The sequence below is a fragment of the Mustela putorius genome, unplaced genomic scaffold (assembly GCF_011764305.1).
Source record: "Mustela putorius furo isolate JIRA1106 unplaced genomic scaffold, ASM1176430v1.1 tig00003869_pilon_pilon_pilon, whole genome shotgun sequence".
Lineage (NCBI taxonomy): Eukaryota > Metazoa > Chordata > Mammalia > Carnivora > Mustelidae > Mustela > Mustela putorius.
In genome coordinates, this window is record NW_025422021.1 from 7880990 (window position 1) to 7908398 (window position 27409).

General features: G+C 37.0%; 1 protein-coding gene across 2 annotated transcripts in view; it reads left to right on the forward strand.

Annotated features, from left to right (window-relative positions):
- The window catches only part of OLA1 (Obg like ATPase 1), a 175315-nt gene that overhangs the window by 20033 nt on the left and 127873 nt on the right, over nt 1–27409 (forward strand). For both annotated transcript variants that reach the window (XM_045066650.1, XM_004774363.2), the window contains one exon: nt 4026–4153. In XM_045066650.1, the coding sequence (XP_044922585.1) occupies nt 4026–4153 (128 nt within the window). The remainder of the gene's footprint in view (nt 1–4025; nt 4154–27409) is intronic.

The following is a 27409-nucleotide window of genomic DNA, read 5'->3' on the forward strand; positions in this document are numbered from 1 at the left end:
GTTTGAGGCCCATGTGTGGCATAGTTTACTTAAGAAAAATCACACAGAGTGTTTTTTTCTCCAAAATTAAAGTGTTATGGGCGATTGTAATGTAGAGAGCGTAGAGAAAGATGAGAAAGGATATATCTGGCTATTAACATTGCAGTTATTTTTTTCAAGGGAGTATGAAGGTGAGGGAGTCAGTAGCCTGTATTTATATTGTTTCATGCTTGTAAAATTATATATGTACATGTATATTCATAGGAAAATGTATGAAACTGTTGCACAGTTATCTTTGGGTAGTGGAAATTTTAGGTGGTTTTTACTTTTTTTCATTTATTTATTATTTATTATTAAAAAAATTTTACCTTACTGTAGTCTGTATTGTTTGAAGTTTTTGTAACAAGCATGTATTATATCTTTAATTAGAAAAAATAAAATAATACAGGTTCATTGTAGAAGTTCGGACAGGATGGAAATGTATAAAGACAAGAATAGAAACCACCTATACCTTGATAGCACAGGAATAAGTACTTTGGAGGTATATCCTTCCATATTTTTTCCTGAAGGTTTACACAATACTTACAAAAATTAGAATATATTTTTACTTGAGCTATTACTGATGTTTTTTCTAGATTAAAAAAATACAGATTTAAGTAATAATTTCTAATATAACTTTAATACCATATTATATGGATGTACAGTTTATTTCCCCATTTTTGAGAGTTTAGTTTGTCTTTAGTTTCTCACTATTTGAAATGTGCTGATGAATCCCAAGTTTCAGTCTCTTTTCTTAAAGTCTGCTGATCTACAGACATATCTTAATTACCTTCTTGACATTGACACTTGGATGACTAAATAGGTGCCTCAGACTTGACATGTCCAAAATGGACCTCTTCATTTCATTCTCCCTTGTGCCAAGTTTGTTCTTCAGAACTTTCATAATTCAATAAATAGCACTGCTGTTTCCTCAGTTCCTCAAGTCAAGTCCAAGTCCAAGATTTATTTTTGATTCTTCTCTTTCCTCACCCCTGTATCCAATCTATCAAAAATTCTTATGGGTTCTTCCCCCCCCCCCGAAAGATTTTATTTATTTGTCAGAGAGAGAGAAAGCATAAGCAGGGGGAATGGCAGACAGAGGGAGAAGGCTACCCCTTGAGTAAGGAGCCCAATGCAGGACTCGATCCTAGGACCTTGGGATCATAACCTGAGCCAAAGGCAGATGCTTAACCAACTGAGCTACCCAGGCATCCCAATTCTTAAGAGTTCTAACCACAAAATATATACCAAATTTATTCACTTTTTCTACTCTCGTCCATCAGTGTGAGCATCCACTGATTTTTTTGACGAATTAATTATTACATTGATGATTGCCACATGGTGATTTTGTAATTTCCTCATTTCTTCTTACTATTTGTTGACTGCCTACTGTAAGGAAGAGCTTTCTTGTCTTCATTTATTCATTCATGTGTTTGTTCATGGAAGTGTTGCTCAATTGGTTATGATATGTCAGTCATTGGAAATGGTTCAAGTTATATTCTTGAAATTGGCTCCTTAAACTGGCTTCTGTTTTCTTTTTGAAACCTTTTTTTATTTCTAAATTATTTGAAATTTATATAAAAAGATGTAAAATTACCCATGGAATGCTTTGAAACCAAATTTCTTTGAACCTTAGAGAACGATGCAGACATGATGTCACATTGCATTTCAATTCTTAAATTTGTTTACTAACTACAGACATTCTTGTTCTTACTTTTTAAAGATTTTATTTATTTCAGAGAGAGGAAGAGTGAGAGAGAGCACATGAGCAGGGGCAGGGGCAGAAGGAGAGGGAGAAACAGGGAGCTCCACAGTGGGGAGCCTGATGCGGAGCCCAGGACTCTGGGATTATGGCCTGAGCTGAAACCAAGAGTTGGATGCGTAACTGCCTGAGCCTCCTATGTGCCCCCAGAATTCTCTTTCATTACCACAGTAAACCACCAAAATCAGGATATTAACATTGATGTAGTGTTATTATCTCATTCATAGATTCCATTTATATTTCTCCAGTTGTCCCATGAATGTGCTTATTTGTTTAGTTCCATTTTATGTTGCCAATCTCTTGACCCTGCTGTCTTGTTGGCTGATTTGGACACTGCTGGTTTAGTTCCCAGCTACTACTACTAGATGGCTCCCTGGCTGAGATGCCTTGTACAGGCCCCGGCTATTGTGCTGCCTTTTCTCCCCACCCCGACTCTTTAGAAGTGGGCCCTTGTTACCACTAGACTGTGTGGTCATGTGACATTGCCAAGCTTTTTCAGAGACCTGAAGAGAACAACAATTGTAAAGCCCTTTGACGTCAAATTTGTTGAAATTTTAGGCAGTGAGGGAATTAATTTTTCAAAATTTCCCCTTTCCTTTGCTAATGAACATTGATTAAATGCTTTTGTGGAAATAAAAATATTGGATGGGAACCCATCTTCATTTTTTCTGTAACATAATTTGGCCTCTTTGTGGTTAAGCAAATAAAAAAAAATGATAATTCATAGTACAATTGACCCTTGAACAGCATGGGTTTGAACTGTGCAGGTCCACTTAAACACACATTTTTTTACAGTGCAGTACTGTAAATTTATTTTTTCTTTCTTATGATTTTTCTTAATAACATTTTCTTTTCCTTGCTTACTTTATTTTTATATGTATATAACATATATACATACATTTTAATGAACTGTTTATGTTATTGGTAAGGCTTCTAGTCAGTAGTAAGCTATGAGTAGTTAAGTTTTTTTGGAGGAGTCAACAGTTATATGTGGATTTTCTCTTGTGTTGTTCAAGGGTCAACTGTCCTTTAATCTTCATATTTATATGGCCAACTGGTTTTCCTAACTTGGTTTCTAACTTGTATTAACTATGCCTTTATTTTGAGCAAAGCAAAGGTTATTTTATATGTACCTCTATTTTTATTGCTATGCTGTAACTGGTTCACATCATTACGTGCATTTTTTTGGTCTATATAACCTACATGATGATTAAATGCAAATCCAGATATCCTGTGTTTGAATCCCAGTTTTGTCACCACTAGTTGAGTAATCCCCTGAATGTAAATAGATTTCTTAATTCTTCTCAGGCTCAATTTCCTCATCTTTAAAGTAGATATAATAAATAGCACTTACCTGATGGAGTTGTTTTGAACTTTGAAATGATGTGTGTAAATCACTAAGTCCAGTGCCTGTCACAAAGTATGTTGGCTCATTCTATAATAATTACTTTTTTTTTTTTTAAAGATTTTATTTATTTATTTGACAGAGATCACAAGTAGGCAGAAAGGCAGGCAGAGAGAGAGGAGGAAGCAGGCTCCCTGCCGAGCAGAGAGCCTGATGTGGGGCTTGATCCCAGGACCCCGGGATCATGACCCCAGGACCCCGGGATCATGACCTGAGCTGAAGGCAGAGGCTTTAACCACTGAGCCACCCAGGCGCCCCTATAATAATTACTTTTTATCAGTATATTCTTAAAATGTTCTCCATTGCTTTTGTGTCTATATGCGTGGGCCAACAGAACTGCATAGTAAAATTAATGGTATGAGTTTTAGTTCTTTATAAGCACAATAAAAACCTCTACTTTGCTTTACAGCTTTCCTTCATTTTCCTAGGTAAGAAAGTCCTAAAGTATTAAAAGATTCTTTCTTTCTTTCTTTTTTATTTTTTTAAGATTTTATTTATTTATTTGACAGTGAGAGAGAGAGAGCACAAGCAGGAAGAGCAGCAGGTGGAAGGAGAGGGTGAAGCAGGCCTCCTACTGAGCTGGGAACCTGATGCAGGACCCTGGGATCATGACCTGAGCCTCAGGCAGACGCTTAACCCACTGAGCCACCCAGGCACCCCTAAAAGATTATTTCTTATTTAATTTTTTTGGTATTCATTTATCAAATCATTATTGAGAGTCTTCTAAACATTGTTCTAGAAGGGAAATGATTACTTCATGTAAAATATTTTGGAAACCAATTTGGCTAATAAACAGGTTTTTAATACTATTTTATAATAAAACCGTCTTTTGTTTTTCAGCAAAATTCCTGCCTTTCTGAATGTAGTGGATATCGCTGGCCTTGTGAAAGGAGCTCACAATGGTCAAGGCCTGGGAAATGCCTTTTTATCTCATATCAGTGCCTGTGATGGAATCTTTCATCTAACACGTAAGTATATTTGTTTATTTAATTGATTCATTATATTCACTGTTTTCTTTCCATTCTTGCTCAAATAAAATTAGAAATGACGGATTTGTTTTGTTTTACAAGATGAATCATGGATTGATCTGCTAATTGTGACTTTAATGGTATTTAATATCATTTCCATATAAGAAGGCTTATTCCATAGCAAAGATGTGCTGTATTGATATTGTAATTGAATTTCGTCCCCTGTTCTGGATTAGATCCATTGGGAAGTGTTTCTATGTGGAAGTAATTTTGTTGATTATAAAGGCATTTTGAAATTTTCTTGTGGAACTTTTCTGCATTTTTGCTTACCATGTGTTGAGAAGGCCAAGTTAATAGAGGAGAGGATTCTGGTATTTCAGAGGAGAGAAAGGCATCCAGGTTATTTATTGAGATGAGAGGATTAAGGAGAAACTATAGATGAGCTAGTGCTGAATGGAGAGAGGGATATAAAGCAAGAGAAAAACTGGTAGAACTTTGTGTTAGTTTATGTTCTTTTGAGTGCAGACAGGAGCCAAGAGCATAGTAATTTTTTTTTTTTTGAGCATAGTAATTCTTTGACAGAAAGGTTCAGGTTTGGTTTAGGTTAAAGTTCAGATCAAGACTGCTCTGCACGGTATTGTAGTGAACAAATCAGTGCAAATGAAGGAAATGCAAGTTAGGAGTATAGGCCAGTTGTGTTCTGATTTAGTGTTTTGTTTGTTTCTGGTCCATGGCTAGATAACTATAACAGTTATAAATGAGCATTTAGAAAATTTTATAGCTGTTTGAGGAATTTTTTTGTCATTTGAATCTAATAAATTGTGCTAGTATTTTTGTAAGTTTTTAAAGAAATTCATTTTATTGTATTTTTTCCTAAAGATTAGTTATTTATTTGACACAGAGAGCGTGCACAGGAGTGGTGGGGAAGAGAGAGCGAGAAAGAGAAGCAGGCTTTCAGGGGAGCCAGATGTAGGGTTTGATCCCAGGATCCTGGGATCATGACCTGAGCTGAAGGCATATGCCTAACCGACTGAGCCAACCAGGTGCTCCTATTTGTATTGTATTTAACAAAGGTCAACCACACATAGTTTGAGAAGGACTGATTTAGGTAGATACATATTGGGTGGAGGTATGGAGTGTTTGTGGTGCAGGTGAATAGGGTTATGGTTGGGTTGGGGTGGGAGGCGGGGAATTCTGTTATGTAGAGTAGTGCTACTTAAAGCCCTTGCACTGGTGAGAGCCTTTGTTTTCCTGACAGTTTCATTTTTTATCGGTTCTGGTGACTAATGAGAGTTTCAAAGAGAAGTGGAATCAAGTGTGCCTCCTGGGTTTCTGGACTGGGCCAACTGAATGACTCTTGATGCCATTTACTGACATGTAGAAGGACCAGCAAGTCTTGGGAGAGAGTTAATGAAGTCAGTTTGGGACAGTTTTGTTTTTTGAGAGAGAGAGTATGTGACAGAGCAGGGGGAGGGGTAGAGGGAGAGGTGGAGAGAATTCCAAACAGTCTCCACAGTCAGCGTGGAGTCTGATGAGGTGCTTGATCTCACAACCCTGAGATTATGACCTGAGCTGAAATCAAGAGTTGGATGCTGAACAGACTGAGCCACACAGGTGCCCCATTTGGGGACAGTTTTTTGAATTTGTGTACTTTGGATATCCAGATAAGAGATGTCTATAAGGAAGTAGGATTGATTGGGCAGGTGTGACAAGAGGATGGGGGTGAGTGAATTGATGTTATGGTGTGAGAAGGATTGAATAGATGGGTAGAATAAAGCTTAATGTAGGGTAGGAAGGAACATAGCAGAGGACTGAAAAATGGAAGGGTCTTGGATCTAATTACATGAGGAGGTTCAAGAACAGGTGAGCTGGTCAAAAGTGGGTGTGTGATTAGTGAGGGGTATTTGACTAAACATTTTCAGAGGTGGAGCTGTTCAGGGTGATGGTAAGACCCTGATGAGGCCTGAAACCATTAGTAAATGTAATCAAGTCTTTGGTTTGTTACCTGTTGTACAATATTCATCTGATCTGTTTTTCTAACCCTTAGGGGGAAGAATGAATTTGGTTAGGAGTATACATACTTTATTGTATTTCATTCAGGCTAAAGCTATTGTAAAGAAAGGAGAAAAATCCATTTAAACTAGATACCCTTGGGGCGCTTGGGTGGCTCAGTGGGTTAAAGCCTCTGCCTTCAGTTCAGGTCATGATCCCAGGGTCCTGGGGTCGAGCCCTGCATTGGGCTCTCTGCTTGGCGGGGAGCCTGCTTCCCTTCCTCTCTCTCTGCCTGCCTGTCTGCTTACTTGGGGTCTCTGTCTGTCAAATAAATAAATAAAATCTTAAAAAGAAAGAAAGAAAGAAAGAAAGAAACCAGGGTATCTGGTTTATTTTTTTTTTATAAGATTTTATTTATTTATTTATTTGACAGGGGAGATCACAAGTAGGCAGAGAGAGAGGGGGAAGCAGGCTCCCTGCTGAGTGGATAGCCCTATGAGGGGCTCCATTCCAGGACCCTGGGATCATGACCTGAGCCGAATGCAGAGGCTTAACCCTCTGAGCCACCTAGGCGCTCCTAGAGTTGTCTTTAAATTCTTTTTTTTTTTTTTTTTTGAAAGATTTTGTTTATTTGAGAGAGAGACCGAGAGCATGAGCAGGTAAAGGAGCAGAGGGAGAAGTAGGCTCCCTGTTGAGCAGGGAGCTTGGGTGTGTAGGGTGTGGGGCCAGATCCAAGGACCCTGAGGTCATGACCTGAGCCCAAAGCAGCGGCTTAACAAATTGAGCCACCCAGGTTTCCCTAGAGTTCTCTTTAAAAATTTATCTTAGGGCTTTTCTTGTTGCCGAAGCACCTTAATAAGGTAATGAGAGATACTAGACAAAATGAAAGATTATCTTGTTCACAAGTAGGTAGATTTGGAGTTACACTTACCTTTTTAAGTGTGTTTTTAGAGTTACTAAATGCTGTTAGCTGTGGGTTCAGCTAGATAAACAAGTTTTTAATCTTTCAGTAAATGTGGGTTACTGAGGCAAAAGGTAGCATATAGTGATTCAGCAATTCCACACATCCTCCAGTGCTCATCACAAGTGTCCTTAGGGGAGCTTGAGGGGCTCAGTTGGTTAAGCGTCTGCCTGTTCAGTGGAGAGCCTGCTTCTTCCTCTCTCTCTGCATTTCTCTCTGCCTACTTGTGATCTCTCTCTTTCTGTGTCCAGTAAATAAATAAAATCTTAAAAGCAAACACACAAGCAAGTGTCTTCCTTAATCCCCATCACCTATTTCACCCCTATTTCATCCTCCCCACTCACCTCCCCTCTGGTAACCATCAGTTTATTCTGTTGTTAAGAGGCTCTTGGTTTGTCTCTTTTGTTTTTCCTTTGTTCATTTATTTCTTAAATCCCGCATATGAGTGAAATCATATGGTGTTTATCTTTCTCTGACTTATTTCACTTAGTGTTATATTCTCTAGCTCTGTTTGTGGTGTTACAGAAGGCAAGATTTCATTCTTTTTGATGGCTCAGTAATATTGCCTTGTAAAGGAGCTTTTACTATTGAAAGAGCCTGTGCCAGGGCTCCATGGAGTAGGAGTTGGGGGACTCAGATTAGATTACTGTGTTTGCATGCTTTTGTAAGTACCTGTCTAGATAGAATATGTTGTTTCTACTCATTTGTATTGCTAAAGGAAATACAGAAGTTTGAAGACTTTATCAAGTAGAAAGTCAGTAAAGGATTTTGATGGATTTTCTGCCATAAGAGTTCTTGTCTCTTGCATTTAGAATGTACCTGTCTCAATTTGCTTTACCTGTGTTCATTAAACAAGATGCTGGGTCTTTAAAAACTTGTATTAATACTTAAAAATAGTGGCCTGTAAAATCATCTGTAAGCTCTATTGACAGGGGAGAATGCATGTACTTTTGTTTGTTAACTGTAATGTAAATTCTGCTTGGGCTAAGTTTATGACCAAGTACTTTTATAATGCAAAAAACCCCCTCAAAAACCAAAAAATCAAACTCTTAACTTGGAAAGTGTTAAATACATGCTGACTGAAACAAAACTTTTTGAAACAGAGCTTCTAATAGAATTAAGGTTAACTTGAAGAGTTGGTTTTCCCTGAAGACCTGAGATGGAGGGAGAAGGATTAAATGTGAGATAAGAATAAGGTTTTTATAAATTTAATGAATAAATTACCAGTTGAGGGAACCAAAACATAACACATTATGATGACACATTAATATAAGTACATTTTTTAATAAGTGACATTTTTACAAGTGAGATGAATCATTTAGAGGATTTTAAAGTAGACTTTAAGAGAGAATATCTATTGTAAAAATTTGTTGACAAATTTAGGCAAATTTTAACTAGATTACTTTATGAAAGTCCTTTTATTGTCTTTTCAATTACTTCTTCTCCAAAGTAGTTGAATGTATCTAAGACATGATATCCATTTTGAATCTTTTTTTGCAGGTTGGAAAAAAATTTCAGAAACAGTTTCAGCAGCTTAGGAAATGAGTGTGATGGGTTGTAGGTGGGGGAAGGGGAGCCCAGTTTGGTAGGCTGTCCTTGTGGCATTGTCAGTCCTTTCTTGAGTATAGGGTTTACATGGAAGTAGAATTGGTAAGAGCTTGAAGTTCCTAATTTCAGTAAGCAAAGTTCCAAAATACCTAGCACTTATTTTATGACTGAAAATAATGTGCTATTTATTGTGCTGGAATTTCTAGGATGTTAGATATATGGTGAGTTAATCATACTAAAAAAAAATTCATACACGTTTTTAGGTTTTCTACCTCTTTGCGTGGCCTATTCTTCTTCAGGTGATTGAACAAAACAAACTAATCATTAACTTTAAAGGATTTCTTTTTTTAATTTTCTATGCTTGTGTTGTTTGAATGAGCATTCAGTATTGACACACAGAATGCCACAAAAATTGGATTTCAGTTGAACTAATTCCATACAAAAATACTTGCAGTTTTTAGTGCAATTTATTTTTATGACATCACAGAGGATAAACTTTATGTGAGAAATGAATATCAGAGGCTAATTTAATTACCTTCAACATAGAAACTTTACCTCCTATGTTCTTATGTATTTTATATTTGATATCCTTTCATGAAAGGATAAAGGGTTATAATTGAAATTAGGGGAAAAAAGAGTAAATATAAATAAATATAAAGTAAAGATAAAATATCTCTGAGATTTTGTTGTGGATCACAATTTGAGGAATGCTAACTAAACCTAAAGTCTATTTTTATTTTAACAAAGATACAGTACTTGAAGCCCTATACAAATATTAACTCATTTATTCCTTTTAACACCTCTGTAAGAATAGGAACTATTATTATCCTCATTTTGAAATGAGGAATCCAAAGAGTAGAGGAATTATAGTATTTGCCCAAGATTATGTGGCTAGTAATGGTTAGAAATCAGATTTTATTTTATTTTTTAAATTTTTATAATGAAGTTTATTTTTTATCCCTTTTTAAAATTTAAATTCAGTAAATTAACACATAATGTATTAACAGTTTTAGAGGTAGAGGTCAATGATTCATCAGTCTTATGTAATATCTAGTGCTCATTATATCCATGCCCTCCTTAATGTTCATCACCCAATTACCCCATCCCCCCGCCTCCTTCCCTACAACAATCCTCTGTTTGTTTCCTATAATTAAGAGTCTCTTACAGTTTGTCTCTCTCTCTGATTTAATCTTGTTTTATGTTTTCCTCTCTTCCACTACATCCTTTGTTTTGTTTCTTTTTTTAAAGAGTTTATTTATTTATTTGACAGACAGATCACAAGTAGGCAGAGAGGCAGGAAGAGAGAGAGGAGGAAGCAGGCTCCCTGCTGAGCAGACAACCACATGTGGGGCTCGAGACCAGGACCCTGGGATCATGACCCAAGCCATAGGCAGAGGCTTTAACCCACTGAGCCACCCAGGTGTCCCCTTTGTTTTGTTTCTTAAATTCTACATATCAGTGATATCATATGATAGTTATCTTTCTCTGATTGACTTAAATACCCTCTAGTTCCATCCATGTTGTTGCAAATGGAAAGACTTCTTTTTTTTGATGGCTGCGTAGTACTCCAAGAAATCAAATTTTTAAACTCAGTTCTAATTATGAAGTCCTTACTCTGTGTTGGACTAGTCTGTTAATCTATGTTGAGAATTATCAATGCAAATAACTCTTTTTTTTTTTTTTAATCACAAACATTTTTATTCGTCTTTGAGCTCTTGAAACTTTTTCATCTGTGGACCCACTTTGAGAAACACTTATGTAAATTCCAGAGTAGTTGCATCAAAATTTGTCAGTTCTAGATCAAGCAGTTTTTCATTTTCTTTTTTTTCAAGATTTTATTTATTTATTTTAGAGAGAGAGAGAGCGCACACGCAAAAGCAGGGAGAGGAGAGGGACAGAGAAGGAGAGGGAGAAGCAGGGAGCCTGACATGGGCCTCAGTCACTGGACCCCAGGATCATGATCCGAGCTGAAGGCAGATGGATGGTTAAATGAGCCACCCAGGTCAAGCATTTTTCTAATGATGCTAAATTATATAATAAAAAGGCAGTGGAATATTATTTTATAAATTACTAAAGGGTATGGGATGACTTTATTTCGAGAAACAGATTTATGTGGCTTGGATTCTAGGTATACATGATGCAGACTCAACGCTTTTTGTAACAAAGGTAACAAAACATATTTCAGAAAAGAGATAACATATTCAGGTTTACTCTCACACATTCTTCTGGTATTTTCACTTTGATTTATGAAGGGAATAAATAGACAAGTGATCAGTAACCAAGGTCCTGGCAGTATCTGTAGCAGCTTTCATTAATCTTTTAGATGGTAACTTCTTTTTGGAGGTTGTGTGGAGCTCACATGTAACAACTGACTGTGTGACTAATGTGATGTGTTCTTTGTTTATAGCAATCCTGTAGGGGAGGGAATATGCCTGTTTTAAAGATGAGAAAACGGAGGCTTAAAGAGACTAGGAAACTAGGCCATAATTTACCCAACTGATGAGCAGTAGAGCTGTGATTTGAATTCAGGTCTGCCTGAAATGATGCGACTGGCAGTGCTTAAAAATCTACAGGTAGTTGGATAGTTATTTTTTTGAGATATATATTCTTTTCTTTGGCCTGAGTGTCAAACTGTTTTTGAATGTTGGTCATGTGCTAAATAATCATTCTCCTACTTAACTGTTTCCCACCCCCAGAGTATCTTGAATGTTTGAAATTATGCAGAAATTTTTTCTTGGATCAGCTGTGTGTGTGTGTGTGTGTGTGTGCGCATGCGCGCGTGTGTGTGTGTCTGCCTGTCTGCCGCCTTTCCTTTCCTTCCTTCCTTCCTTCCTTCTTTCCTTCCTGATATATAGTTGATAAGTTGTGTTATTCTTTAGCTGACTGTTTTTCAGATTTTTTGAGTCACATAGAACATATTTTAATGGTTTATGTGATTTTGAAAAGTGGGAATTTTCAGACTAGGAACCCAGAAATGGACCCTCAACTTGTGGTCATCTAATCTTTGACAAACCGGTAAAGAATATCCAATAGAAAAAGGACAGTCTCTTCAGCATGTGGAAGAATGGACCAGTCTCTTATACCATACACAAAAATAGACTCAAAATGGATGAAAGACCTAAATGTGAGATAGGAATCCATCAAAATCCTAGAGGAGAACACAGGCAGCAACCTCTGTGACCTTGGCTGCATCAACTTCTTGCCAGACACATCTCCAAAGGCAAGGGAAACAAAAGCAAAAATGAACTGTTGGGACTTCATCAAGATAAAAAGCTTTGCACAGTAAAGGAAATAGTCAACAAAACTAAAAGGCAAACCTATGGAATGCAAGAAGATACTTGCATATGTCTTATCAGGTAAAGGGCTAGTATCCAAGATCTATAAAGAATTTATCAAACTTAACACCCCAAAACAAATAATCCAGTCAAGAAATGGGTAGAAGACATGAACAGACAGTTTTCCAAAGAATACATGGTTGTACAAATGACCAACAGACACATGAAAAAATGTTCAGCATCATTTGGCATCAGGGAAGTACAAATCAAAACCACAATGACATAGTACCTCACACTGGTCAGAATGGCTAAAATAAACAACTTGGGAAATGTCAGATGTTGGCCAGGATGCGGAAAAAGGGGAACCTCCTACACTACTGGTGGGAATGCAAGCTGGTGCAGCCACTCTGGAAAACAGTATGGAGTTTCCTCAAAAAGTTAAAAATAGAACTACCCTGGGGCGCCTGAGTAGCTCAGTCAGTTAAGTATCTGCCTTTGGCTCAGATTGTGATCCCACAGTCTTGAGATAGAGACCCACATCTGGCTCCCTATTCGGTGAGAGGGTCTGCTTCTCCCTCTGCCGCTTCTCCTCCACTCATGCTCTGTCTCTCGCTTTCTCTCTCTCAAATAAATAAATAAAATAAAATAAAATAAAATAATAGAACTACCCTATGATCCAGCAATTGTATTACTAGGTATTTATCCAAAGGATGCAAACATAGTGATTCAAAGGGGCACACGTACCCCAGTGTTGATAGCAGCAATGTCCACAATAGCCAACTATGGAAAGAGCCCAGATGTCCATTGACAGATGAATGGATAAAGAAGATGTGGTGTTTGTATATACACACACATACATATACATACACATACACATTGGAATATTACTCAGCCATCAAAAAGCATGAAATCTTGTCATTTGCAATGACATGGATGGAACTGGAGGGTATCTTGCTAAGCAAAATAAGTCAATCAGAAAACAACAAAAACCATGTGATTTCACTCATATGTGGAGTTTAAGAAACAAAAAGGGAAAAGGAAGAGAAAAATAAGATAAAAGCAGAGAGGGAGCCAAGCATAAGAGACTCTTAACTCTAGGAAATAAACAGGGTTGCTGGAGGGGAGCGGGGAGGGAGTGGGATAACTGGGTGATGGGCATTAAGGAGGGCACTTGATGTGTAATGAGCACTGGGTGTTACATGCAACTGATGAATCACTAAATTTTGAAACTGATAGTACACTATGTTAACTCAATTGAATTTAAATTTTTAAAAAAGTGGGAATTTCTCCCTATTTTTGATATAATTGGCATCCATTTTGGATAAACTGCTCTGAATAACTATGATTGTGTCCTTTGCTAATGATGTAATTTTAACTGTAGAACAGAAATTCTTTCCTCTGTGAATAGTCTTTTTAAATTTCTTTTTAACTTTTGGTTTTTCTTACTGGACTTTACCATTGAGAAAGAAAAGTAACAGTTTCTGGTGTTTGAAGAAACACTAGGAATTAACATTCTAAAAGTTATTTAATGGAGCTCTTTCAGCTTTGCTGTGGAGACAAGATGACAAAGAGGACATCATTGTTTGGAAAGCATCTAAATAAGAGTCACACATTGTGCCACTGCTGTGGCTTGAAGACCTATCACCTTCAGAAGTCCACTGTGGCAAATGTGGCTATCCTGCCAAGTGTAAGAGAAAGTATAACGAGTGCCAAAGTTAAAAGATGAAATACCACTGGGACCAGTCAAATGAGGCACTGGGACCAGTCAAATGAGGCACCTAAAAATTGGGTACAGCAGATTTAGGCATGGATGCCATGAAGGAACACCACCTAAGCCCAAGAGGGTGGCTGTTGCAGTATCCACTTCACCTTCAGGATTCCAGCGATTAGTCACACATAAACGTTCTGATTTATTTAATTTTTAAAAATATTTTATTTATTTATTTATTTATTTATTTTTGAGAGAGAGAGAGAGAGAGAGCGGGGGTGTAAGAGGTGGAAGGTCTGAGGGAGAGGCGGACTCCCTGCTGAGTCGGACATGGGACTTGATCCGAGGACCCTGGGATCATGACCTGAGCCGAATGAAGGCTTAACCAACTGAGCCACCCAGGTATTCAAATGGTCTATTTCAAAAAAATAAAAAAAGTTATTTAATGGATTAACTGCTTTTGAAAATCAAATAGGTATCCATTATACTTAGTGTATACCACTTTTATGGGAAATTTTGTTATGAACATCTGTTGTGAAAAGCTAAATACTATTTATTAAAATTTTTTTTAAACTCATCTACATTTCCTTAACAGGTTATTAATATAAGCTGAAGGAGCTTTTTAATTTTTTTAGTTCAAAAAATTTTATCTAGTTATCTGTTTATTTATTTATTTACAAGAAAGCTCTGTGCCCAGTGTGGGGCTTGAACTCACTACCCTGAGATCAAGAGTGTATGCTCTACCAACTGAACGAACCTCTGAAGGTGCTTTTTTAAAATTTAAAATTTATAACAAACAAAACCTAAGCCTTCATTTACTTTGGAGCAGAAATGCAAGTATATGATGTTTAGGATGTGCTTTTCAAAATGGCACCTTAAAAACTAGTTATTGGTTAAATTATAGTAATGATAATAATGGAAGGGAAACAAATCAGAACCATGTTAGCATAATGCAACTATTTTTCTGCATTTCAGTCTGGTATTTGAAGTAGAAAGAGTGTTTTGGAATCACAAACCTGAAAGTGACTATCAGCCCACTTTCTAGCTATATAATTGTGGAAAAGTAACACTGGGTCTTTGAACTTCATTTTCTCATGTAAAGTGGGGATCGTAATACTACACTTAACTTATTTTGGAGTTTGCAGATCATTCTATGTCAGTGCGTATAGACTTATTTTAATGTTGCTACATTGGTTTTTTTTTTTTTTTGTGAATATACATTTTAAATTTCAACATATTTTTTTCATTAAAAATTTTTTTTACGGTAACATATATATAAAATAAAATTTATGTTTTAGCCATCTTTAAGTGTTCAGGTCAGTGGCATATAGTACATTGACATGTTGTGCGACCATCATCAGCATCCATCTCCACAACTTTTTCCATCATCCTGAGCTGAAGCTCCATACCCATTAAATAACTTCCACTTCCTTCCTTCCCCAGTCCCTAGCAGCTACCTTTCTATTTTCTACCTCTGAATCTGACTACTCTAGGTACCTCATATAAATAGAATCATACAGTATTTGTCTTCTGTGGTTGGTCTATTTCATATTTCATTGCTGTGTCCTTGTCCACTGTATGGAAATACCAGAGTTCCTTGAAGTACTTCATTAAAATAAATGTGGGCATTTATTTGTTGTCCCAGCTTCATTGAGATGCAATAGACATACAACATTGTATGAGTTTAAGGTATATAATATGAAGATTTGATACACTTATATATTTTGAAATGATTACTGCAATAAGGTTAATTAACACATCTGTCACCTCCCATAATTATCTTTTTTTTTTTTAATGTGGTGAGAACACCTAAGATGTACTTTTAGCCATTTCCACAGTATAGTGTTGTTAATTCTAGTCACCATGCTGTACATTAGATCTGTAGATCGTACTCATAACTCAAAAGTTTGTGCCCTTTGAATAGCATCTCTCCATTTCCCCCACCCCAGTCCTAGAAAATCCAGTCTACTCTGTTTCTCTGAGTTCAGCATTTTTAGATTCCATGTAAAAACTGTATTTTTCTTCCTTTGTGTGCCTTACAATTCACTTAGCATAATGTATGGGCATTTGTTATTTCTGATTTTTTTTAATTGCAGAGAATATTGCTAAGGGACATTATTTTATAGGCTTCTCTTTGGTACATGTCTGGGTACTTCTTTAAGGGATATGCCTGGAAGTGGAATTACTAAGCCAAAGGGTATATACATTTAGAATTCTAACAGATACACCCAAATTCTACCCTTCCGTTCCATGGGATATTGATATTTTAAAATCTTTATTTTTTGGTAATTTTAGATAAGTTTTACACTGGAATAGATAAAATGCTTATATGATTACAAGAGAAAATTGACACCCCACCCAGGCAGTTGGTTAAGCAACTGCCTTCGGCTCAGGTCCGCCACGCCTTCCTCACGCGCCTGGGGCTCTTTTTTTTTTTTTTTTTTTTTTTTAAGATAAGGCACTTTGTTTTTAATTCTATCCGTTTCTTCAGAATTAATCAAGGTCTGGGGTCCTCTGGTAATTGGAAGTTGTGCTGACTGCAGCTAATGGGTCGACCACGTGCTCAGGAAGGCGTCAGAGTGCCACGGTCCTGAGCAGACTCCTCGGTACCCACCTGGCATGGTGCCTCCACAGGCACAGCGAGCTGACTTCTGGCCTCCGCTGGAGCAGAACGTGCAGCAGTGAAACATTCTGATAGTTTTGTTTTGCCTTCATAAATAAAGGCATTTATTTGCTTCTTGTGTTATTTTTTAGAGCAAGGGTTGGAAAACTTTTCTTTAGTGGCCCAAGTAGATATTTTGCTCTCTTGCATGTTTTTCCTCTGAATTTTACATTTTACTTTAAAAATGTAAAAATTAGGGCACCTGGGTGGCTCAGTGGGTTAAGCCTCTGCCTTCGGCTCAGGTCATGATCTCAGGGTCCTGGGTTCGAGGCCCGCATCGGACTCTCTGCTCAGCAGGAAGCTTGCTTCCTCCTCTCTCTCTCTGCCTGCCTCTCTGTCTCCTTGTGATCTCTCTGTGTCAAATAAATAAATAAATAAAAATTAAAAAAAATTATTGTTAGCACTAAGAGTCATACTAAAATAGGACTTAAGCTGGGTGCTTGGGTGGCTCAGTTGGTTAAGCAACTGCCTTCGGCTCAGGTCATGATCCCAGAATCCCGGGATCGAGTTCCTCATCGGGCTCCCCACTCCATGGGGAGTCTGCTTCTCCCTCTGAATTTCTCCCCTCTCATGCTCTCTCTCTCTCTCTCTCAAATAAATAAATAAAATCTTTAAAACAAAACAAAACAAAGCAATTTCTTAAAGAAAAGGATATAAGCTTTATTTATTTTTTTAATTTTTAATTTTTTATTAACATGTAATGTATTATTAGCCCCAGGGGTACAGGTCTGTGAATCACCAGATTTACACACTTCACAGCACTCACCATAGCACATACCCTCCCCAAAGGACATAAGCTTTAATTTGTTGACCTTTGTTTTAGAGTTCTTTATGCAGTACAGATACATGTGAATATATTAATTATATGTGTTGTCCATGTTGAAAATGTTTTTATCAATCTTTTCATTTGATTTCTTTTATTGCTTTTATTCTTAGAAAGTTCTTATCTTCCCCGTGATTAGGTAAATATTAACAACTGTTTTCTTCTAGTTTATTTTTCTTCTTTTTGAAATATGGATGCAGGTGCCTGGGTGGCTCAGATGGTTGGGTGTGTGCCTTTGGCTTGGGTTGTGATCCCAAGGTGCTGGGATTGGGTCCTGCATCTGGTTCCCTACTCAGTGGGGAACCTGTTTCTCCCTCTCCCTCTTCCTGTCTCTCTCTCATGAATAAATAAATAAAATCTTAAAGAAAAAAAGAAATATGGACGCATTTGTACACTTGTATACACTTATATAAGCAGCATGTAGATCAAAGTATAGAAAATTTGTGTCACTCTTCTTAGTTTCCCACTCAGGGTAATCACTATCCTGACTTCCATCATCACTGATTATGTTTGCATATTCTTTTCTTTTCTTTCTTTTTTTTTTTTTAAATAGGGAGAGGAAGAGGGGGGCAGAGGGAGAGGGGCATGGAGCCCGACACAAGGCTCAATCTCATAACCCTGATATCATGACCTGAGCCGAAATAAGAGTCAGACACTAAGCCATCCAGGTGCCTCCATGTTTGCATGTTCTTGAACTTCATATAAATGTAATCGTATATTCTGTGTTCTTTTGTGCCTTCCTCCTTTCAGCATAATGCCTGTGAGATTCAGCCCTATTGTGTATTGGCATTGATAGTTTGTAATTTTGTTAAGTCAGAAATTTGCATTTTATTCACTTCAGTGCTGATATGCAGGATTATGTCACTTAGTTAACAGTTGATTCTTTAGCAACTACATGTCAATACACTGAATGGATCTGAGTGGGAAGAAGTTTGGGGAAAAAAGAACAAGTAGAATTTGTAGTATTTCATGGAGGAAATAATAAGGACTAGATTTCAGAAAACTGTCAGCTGAAGAGAAAAGTAAATTTGAGAGACTTCGTGAAGAAGGGATAGGACTTAACGGTAGGCTTTTTTTTTTTTTTTTTTTTACATCTCCTATTCAGGAAGTTCTCCTGATATTAGACTGTTTGACAAAGATTCAATATAGAATAGGGGAAACAGCAACCATCTTATGATAAGGAAATGCTTTTGAAATTCATACATGTAGTAACTTCTGATAACATGTTTTGTTAGGAAAATGATTAAGTTTTTCACTAGAGTTTAGTGAGTCAGTGTGACTTATTTTTATCAATTTTTAGAAGCAGTGTGACTTCCTTTTGTTAGGTGTTTAAAGCTTTGAATATGATGAGGCTATTGAGTTCACTGCATCCTTGGCTTTTCAAAGCTGACAGAAGTTTTGAAGTGGTATTTCAACAGGAAGCTAAGGCATTTGTGTGTTACGTGAAGGACAGGCAGCACTTCGGCATTATCACTGCACCTACTGTTAAGATATTTATAGACAGGTGCTTAGAGATATGAGCTTATAGGCTAGAAACAAGAGTTCTGCTTTCTGAGCTACAGACAGTTTTGTTCCCAATTTAGAAACATACAGGAGGTTCAGGTTTATAGAAATGTTAATTATAAAGGATATGATCATTTATGTTGTTGTTATGTTATGTTACGTTGTTTGATGATCTTCAGCTAAATTGGTATGTGTGTGCGTGATATTGGTGGTAATGGTGGACGTGCGAGATTTAGTGTCCTGTTCCTTCTGGAGTTCTCTTCTCCAGTTGCTTGTTCATTATTTTCTCTGTGTGAATTTATTTTGAACTCTCTGTGTGAACTTTAGTTCTGTTTATTATTTTGTTTTGCTGACTTCTAAAAGGAATTTTAACTGTCTTACAATAAAAGACAAATACATTAAAACAACAGGAAAGTGATGAAAGCCATTAATGAAGAATGAGAATTAAAGGGAATAGGGTGGCTGGATGGTCAGGAGCCTAGGTACACAGTAAACACATAACCCGTGCCGAATAACATACTGACATTGAGAGGAAATTTTACCGCTGAGCATTGTGGCAGCTGAGGCAAAGAGAAAAAATTATAGGTTGTCTAATTTCATATGCATCTGGTATATATCAGAAGAGATGCCCTTTCCTAGCTCTAAATTGACATTTAATGCGTCTTTGTAAAAGAGACCGTAGGCAAAGCCATTGTGCAGTGTTTTCTCTTAGTTAGCATAAAAAGGCAGTAATCTGGAAGCAATCTTCTACCCTTCTTTATAAGGATGGATAAAAACAGAGGCCATAGAGTTAGGTTTTTTTTTTTTTTTTCCCTTGAAGTATTTATCTTTTCTGGAGTATTTACCTGTGCTTTTACACAGCAGTACAGGTTTTAACTCCAGTTTGTACAAGGGCTAAAATGTAGGGAATCTACAGGACTATGGAATTATGATGTGTTTAAACTGCCTCTTCAGAGCATGACCAGGGTTGGCAGTTGTGACCTAGCAAGCAGGTGAATGTTAATGCTGTTAGCATGTGTCTGAGCTGCTGGCAGTCAATTTTGATTTCCAGACAAAAGGATGTGATTATTAAGCACCTGGTATATGTTAGGTGCTACAGTAGATTACTTCTAATTTGTTATTCCTTTTAATCTGAACAGTTCTGCAGGATTGCTACTATCCCAGTTGTACAGATGAGGATATCAAGAGTGAAAGGTTATGTCCTCTTCCTAGAGTATGTAGTTGGTAAACTGGACATAGGACACATTTTCATTTTTTAAAGTTCTTTTTCTTTCCAGTCTTTTACCATACCACACTGCTTTCATACATTTTTAGATCTGAGGGTTTAGAATCTATATTAAACATGTTTAAGATCCATGTATTTGTATGTAAGAGAGGGAGAAGATTCAGGTGGTTGGTGTACATTGTTTTTCAGAGAATACTTAACCTGCACAGTATATAGAGCTCAAAGAGACAGGTGCTGTGCAGTAATTTTTAAAAGAATTAGGTTATGGTTTTTGTTATTTTGGTGCTCCCAGATATTTATTGAGTGCTTACTATGTGCCAGGCTGTATGCTAAATGCTTTATGTGAGTAATTTCATTTGATTCTCAGAACAATTCAGAAATGGATACAGAGCGGTTAGGAAATTTGCCCAACCTTACACGGTTGGTAGAAGATATAGTTGGGGGTTGTATTCAGTAAGGCAAGTCTGACTCTAACATCTGCATTGTTAGCCTTTGTACCAGTTCTGACCAGTAGAAATATATTGTTAGCCATAAGCGTGGCTACATATGTAATGTAGCATTTTCTGATAGCCACATAAAAAAGATAAAAAGAGGGCCACCTGGGTGGCTCAGTGGGTTAAAGCCTCTTCCTTCGGCTTGGGTCATGGTCTCAGGGTCCTGGGATCAGGCCCCGCATTGGGCTCTCTGCTCCATGGGGAGCCTGCTTCCTCCTCTCTCTCTCTCTCTGCCTGCCTCTCTGACTACTTGTAATCTCTATCAAATAAATAAGTAAAATCTTAAAAAAAAAAAGATAAAAAGAAAAGGTGAAGTTAATATTAATGATCTATCCAAAATATTTATTTCAGGATGTGGTCAATATGAAAAATTCTTGATATACTTTTTGTGTTGTCTCTGAAATCTGGTGTGTGATTTATACTTAGAGCATATCTCCATTTGGACTAGCTACATTTCAAGTTATTAATAGCCACATGTAGATAGTGGGTACAGTATTGGAGAGCTCAGCTCTACCCTATACTCATAAGAGGAAATGAGAAAAAGATACATTGAATTGTTGATAGATTTTTGAAGAATAGAATTGGGTCAGGGGAGAGATGGGTGACTTTCCTTTTTTACTTTAGACTCTTGGCTTTTTTTGTTTTTTTAAAGCGGACATGTATTATTCTGATATTTAAAGCATGAGGAATTTTCTAACTTAAATACCAGTGTAAGGTATCCACAAATTATTCAAATAAGACCCTCTAGAGTTCTGTATTAAAACAATGAATATCTGGGTGGCTCAGTTGGTTAAGCATCTGACTCTTGGTTTCAGCTCAGCTCAACCCCACTTTGGACTTCCCACTCAGAGAGGAGTCAGCTTGGGGATTCTTCCCCTTTCCCTCTGCCCTCCCACTGTTTGCTCTCTTTCCCCTTCTCTAAAATAAAATAAATATATAATTAATAATATTAAAAAAACAATGAGAAGATGGCTTTGACCTAGAACGTTGTGAGTCAGGAGTTGTCAGGGATCTATTTCTATCTCTGTAAAATGTTTGATTTTTAAGCTGAGCTAATCAGTATTGTTCTGCCAGGATAGAAATTTATTCGCAGCTAACTAAATTAGTGGATTCTCTTGTTAAAGAAGTTATTTCCTTGATTATTCTCAGAGCATTATATTTGTGTAGTCTCTTCCGCCATAAAGTGATACTTGCATTTCCAAGAAGTCTTAATGGAACACATGTAGGATGTAGCATAGTGAACGGGCACGCGCGCGCGCGTGTGTGTGTGTCCGTCTGTCTGTCTGTCTGTGGTGTTGAGGGAAGGCTGTGGGGAAAGGCAGAACTGTCCTTATACATCTCTTTGTCCTAGTGATAAACGAATTTCTTTGTGTACAATGAACTCTTCCCCATTCTCCATATTTTGGGTGAGGGGATATTATCCAACTTCTTTCTACCCTAGGAACCTTAGAGAGCCTTATCTTTGCCCTTGCCAGGTAGAGCCAGGAGTTGGCTGCTTAACCTAAGTTGGATTTGAAAAATAAAAAGATTGAGGGAACTCATTGATAATTCAGTATTTCATTTCATCAGGCTTTTCCCCCCCAAGAGTAAGAATGATGATAGGGAAAGAAACACAACCTTTTAAATATATTCTTAGCAATGTAATTATCTTTATGTTAGTTTTTTAAATATGCATGATATAGAATCACCTAAATAGAATTCCTTCGTTAATTTGTCAAAGCAGAGGGAAACCCTTGCTAGTCATCCCCCCGCCCACTGCTGAGATCTAATCGATAGATACCTTCTTGATACCAGAAAGTGTTCCCTTATATTAGATTGAATTACATATAATTTAGGTACAAAAACTTGTACTTTAGAAAAAATGAGCTTCATTCCATAGTACATATAAAATTGTAATTTTTAAAAATGATTTTATTCATTTATTTGAGAGAGAGAGAGGATGCACAAGCAGGTGGTAGGGCAAAGGGAGAGGGAGAAGCACACTCTTCATTGAGCAGGGAGCCTGATGTGGGGTTTGATCCCAGGATCCTGAGATCATGATTGAGCTGACAGCAGATGCTTAACTGAGCCACCCAGGTGCCCCTAAAATTGTAATTTAATAATGTGCTTACACCCTTGCTCCCCTTATACCTTATGAGTAGACAGTTTTGGTTTTATCAGATTTCTCTCTACCTTTTGATTATAAATGGCCAAACAGATGATGTTATTTTAAAAACTATATTCATTATATTTTAAAAATTAGTTTTTTATAATTTATTATTTTTCTTTTAATATTTGTAAAATATTTTCATTTCTTTTTTTTTTTTTTAAGGTTTTATTTATTTATTTGACAGAAAGAGAGAGAGCACAAGCCAGGAGAGAGGCAGGCCCCCGCTAAGCAGGGAGCGCCATGTGGGGCTTGATCCCAGGACCCTAGGATCATGACCTGAGCCAAAGGGAGCCGCTTAACCAACTGAACCACCCAGGTGCCCCAATATTTTAAAAATTTAAAATGACATGCTGGGGCGCCTGGGTGGCTCAGTGGGTTAAAGCCTCTGCCTTCGGCTTGGGTCATGATCTCAGGGTCCTGGGATTGAGCCCTACATCGGGCTCTCTGCTCGGCGGGGAGCCTGCTTCCCCCTCTCCCTCTCTGCCTGCTTCTCTGTCTACTTGTGATCTCTGTCAAATAAATAAATAAAATATTTTAAAAATTTAAAAAAATTTAAAATGACATGCTTATCATAAACAAAATAGAAAATAAGTGTTCACAATAAAATTTCATATTTACCCTTTGTTTCCAATCTCCAGAATTACCTTTTTTTAAAAATCCAAATAAAGGATGTATGCTTATTTTCTTTTCCTGATTATATGAAGGAGTATAGTTTCTATTTGCATTTACTTTTTAACATTTATTTTCCTTAAAAAGAGTTTTCTTTAGTAAGTAGAGGATTTCAGTTTTTGTAATAACCGATAATTATTTTGTTTTTGATGTCATTTCTTTTTATTTTCAAAGATCGCTGCAGTTTTATAATACGTCTGTCTCCCTGCCTTCCCCTGTAGTATAATTTTAAGTTCTTGACCAATTTCACTTCTCTCTGGGCCTTCACTTCTGTTAAACTGGGCAGACAAAATTCTTACAGAGATAGAACCAAGACTGATCCATGTACGTGATTTCTGTGCAGACGGTTAGAATTTTTGGCCAGGGAAATAAAAGCCCTTATCCTTTCTCTTTTGTTATTAATGACAGATGTGTCTTCATTCTGTTTTATATTACTGTTCCTCTGTATCTGTTTGGCTTTCTTACGTCTAAATTGCTTAGCTAAAGCTTTACCAATAAGATTCCAAAGAGGTCCTTTAGTTTTATTGTCTAGTTTGGTAAAAGGAGATGAAGGTAGCACTGATGGAAGAAATAGGTTTTAAGTTGCCTTTCTAGTTTATATGGAATTGTAGCCCTCAAGGCACTACAACTTTATTGAACTGCTAAATGATAAGGGAAAAATGCCTTCATGTAATTGTCTTCCCCTTTTAGGTTAAGTTAGGTGTTTATATGTTTTGTAAATCACCTTTAATTACCACGCACATAAATTACTGTTTTCAGGAGCACACTTCCCATCCCCCCATAAGCATATCATTTAAAAGTTTAAAATGAGTCACACATTTTTGCCTAGACACAAATTGCCAATATAAAATGGTCTTTGATTGTATCCTAATATAATGGAGTTGTTTCTTTGGGTCCTGTAATTTTCTTTTTCAGCAGTATTTATTAAATTAATCTAGTATTGGATTGCAGTAAACAATCTGACCAAAAAACATATGTTTTCTTTGTTTCTTTGGTACAAATTCAATGGGTTAAGTAATTATGCAGTGGTTCTCATCTACATATACAATGCATTCTAATAACCAACTTCTGTTTACTGTGGAAAATACTGCAGCAGTAGGAAACCGTTCCTTCTCCTTTGCATTGTAATATCATCTGAAGCCACTATTTAATCTACTAGCTATTTACAGTTTAATTGCTTGAATATATCCTCATACTCATGGTGGTTTTATATCTACTTGAGGTGCTTGAGTCATTCTCATTTTTTTCTTCAGTGTCTTTTCTGACATGCTTTGGAGATCTTTTTTCCCATTCAACCAGCTACATGGATTCTTTTAAAAACTCTTCTCTCACTAATGAGTTGAAATTACTCAGGATGTGAGGACAATGTCTAAGGTCCTGGAGAGTCTCTTGATCCTTAAACATCAAATTTTTTTTTTTTTTAAAGATTTTATTTATTTATTTGACAGAGAGAGAGATCACAAGTCGGCGGAGAGTCAGGCAGAGAGAGAGAGAGAAGCAGGCTCCCGCTGAGCAAAGAGCCTGATGCGGGGCTTGATCCCAGGACACTGAGATCATGACCTGAGCCGAAGGCAGCGGCTTAATCCACTGAGCCACCCAGGCGCCCCAAACATCAAATTTTGAATGACATTTTTCTTAGTTGTCAGAACACTGTCATGTTAAGTTAAAAATGTAAGTATTGAGACTGATTTGGTTTTGAAAACCAGTGCATTCATTGTTATACTCATGTGAATGAAATCAGATGAGCACTTGTGTTTTATTACAGTGAGTCTTCAATTTCCTTCTAACTTGTCCTTTGCAGAGTTTACATTGACACCCTTAAATCAGCCATTATATACCACATACAGTATTTCTACCGGGACTTACAATTTTGAGCTTAGGGGTTCGTAGTGCCACTTCCCAGCCTGGGCAGTTGAAGGAAAGGGCTTCCTCTAAGGGCCACAGGTTGTGTTGCAGCAGTGATTCCTTATAACCAGAGATTTCCTCTCCTCTTCTTTAGTAAAGTTGTGATATCCCTCACAACTCCTAGACTGGCCACGAGCCTAGAATTTTTTTGTCTAGGCCCATGATGTTTCCTTCCTGATCTATCTTCTCCTCTCACCCCAATTCTGTCTTGCTGTCCTTGCTCCCTCTTCCCTCCCACAGAGGGAAGGACTGACTGGACTTGACTGGCTCACTTCTTGCCATAGGACCTAAAGAAGATTCTACTGTATCACTAGACCTTGAGATATTTTGCACTTCACATAAGTAAGGAGGTAGGTCAGGGGAAGGTGGTTTTATTCCTCTTCCCTTATATCTGAGATGACAGGGACAATTGTACCTACCTTCTGTTCAGACCAGTTGTGAAGGTCTTCTTCTCTCCCATACCAACCAGATTGTCAGGTGGATAGAACCAAAATTATGGATTATATGTTAATTTATAGCTTTTTTGGAATAGTGTTTTCCTCTGTTTCCCAACTAAATTTATTTTTCAAATGTTAATAAAAATGTTGTGAACGTGTAGGGGATTGCATGTATTCCATCCATGTTCTTGTATTTCTTTAAAGCAACATTAAGGAAATGTACTACAGATAATAATTTTAAATATACAACCACAGTCTAATCACCATTGTATGATATCTTTTTAAAAGATTTTATTTATCTATTTGACAGGGAGAGAGATCACAAGTAGGCAGAGAGAGAGGGAGAGGGAGAGGCAGATTCTCCATTGATCAGAGAGCCCAATGTGGCTCTCTGACCATGACTTGAGCTGAAGGCAGGGGCTTAACCCACTGAGCCACCCAGGCGCCCCACCATTTTACCACTTTGGATATTGATCTGCTATTTATACATTCATGGTTGCAGTTATAGGAAAGGATTGAGTAATAGGGAAGGGAATTTCTCGAGTTAGGAGCCATGATCTCTTGGTAGATCATATTACCTCTCTTTTGGGAATGAGGAAACTGTGTCTCTGGGAGTTTAATAAACTTGTCAAAAATCCTGAGTCTACTACACTCCTTAGAGTTTTGTAGTTAATCTCGAGTTAAAGTTGATGGAAATCAAGACAGGACTATAATTTGAATTTGAATTTAATCCTTCTTTGTTATAATTCCTTTCTCTCTCTCTCTCTCTCTCTCTTTTTTGTCAGCCTTTCTTTGCTAATATTATAATTCACAGATGAGAATTTAAAAGTTTGCTTCATTTAAGAAGCATCAGGAGACTGGCCTATTTTGCTTGCAAATGGAAGGTTTATACTGAGTATTTACTTAGAAGGATTATTATGTTCTGTGTCTTTCTACTATGTCTTTCACTTTTCACTATGTCTTTTCACTATTCTATATCTTTTCACTAAGTGACTTGGATAATATTTTGTTAGGAAATCTAAAAAAGGAAACAGTGTTATTTCAGATAGTGTACTTACACCTGGTGTCTGTGAAAATGACCACTCATTCATGTATTGTATGTCCATTTCTCTTTTGATAACTGCCCCATACCGCCTAAAGGCAGAATGGTAGCTAATGTTTACTAGACTGATGATGGTATTCTTTGACAGTTGGTGAAGGGAACCATTTTGCCCAACATTTCCCCATTTTCCCATCATCTCCTTTCTTGATCTTTACATGACATGAATAATAACAGGTACTATTATCAGCTGCTTTATTTATTGAGGATTTGTGTGTTACAGGCAGTATCTAAAGGCTCTTTTATTACATCTGTGACCTCCTTTACATCTGACATGATTTACATGAAGTAGGCACTACTGTTCTCATCTTACATACTATTGAAACATTTAGAGAGGTTAAGTAGCTTGAGTTAGTTAAGTAGCAGTACTCAGAGTTGAATCTGAGCTCTTGTCTAAAGCCCTTCCTTTTAACTACTATCTCTCATATATTATGTGCATTTTTTAGTTAATTGACTGTAACATCCATGGTCCATGTTTTAAGTCTGTAGTCTCTTTTACCTTAAAACCTCATTACTTAAAGGAAACCTTCACATGTTTTGAACCTAAAGTAGTCATGGTAATTACTTTGATGTTCATAAGCACTTCTAGGGATAGAGTTCAGAGGGAAAGAGATCATGTTCAGTCAGTGAAGTTGTAATTTTGTTTGGTTTTTAAAGATAGATATTATGTGTTGGTTTCTTTGAAGACAGTTTATGTATGATAAGGGAAATGAGCTTCCTTTAGAAAGTAGATGCTTACTGTTAATTAGCATCAATTTATTAGTATTTTATCTGGAATTTAAAAAATTGTGTTTAAAAGTTACAGG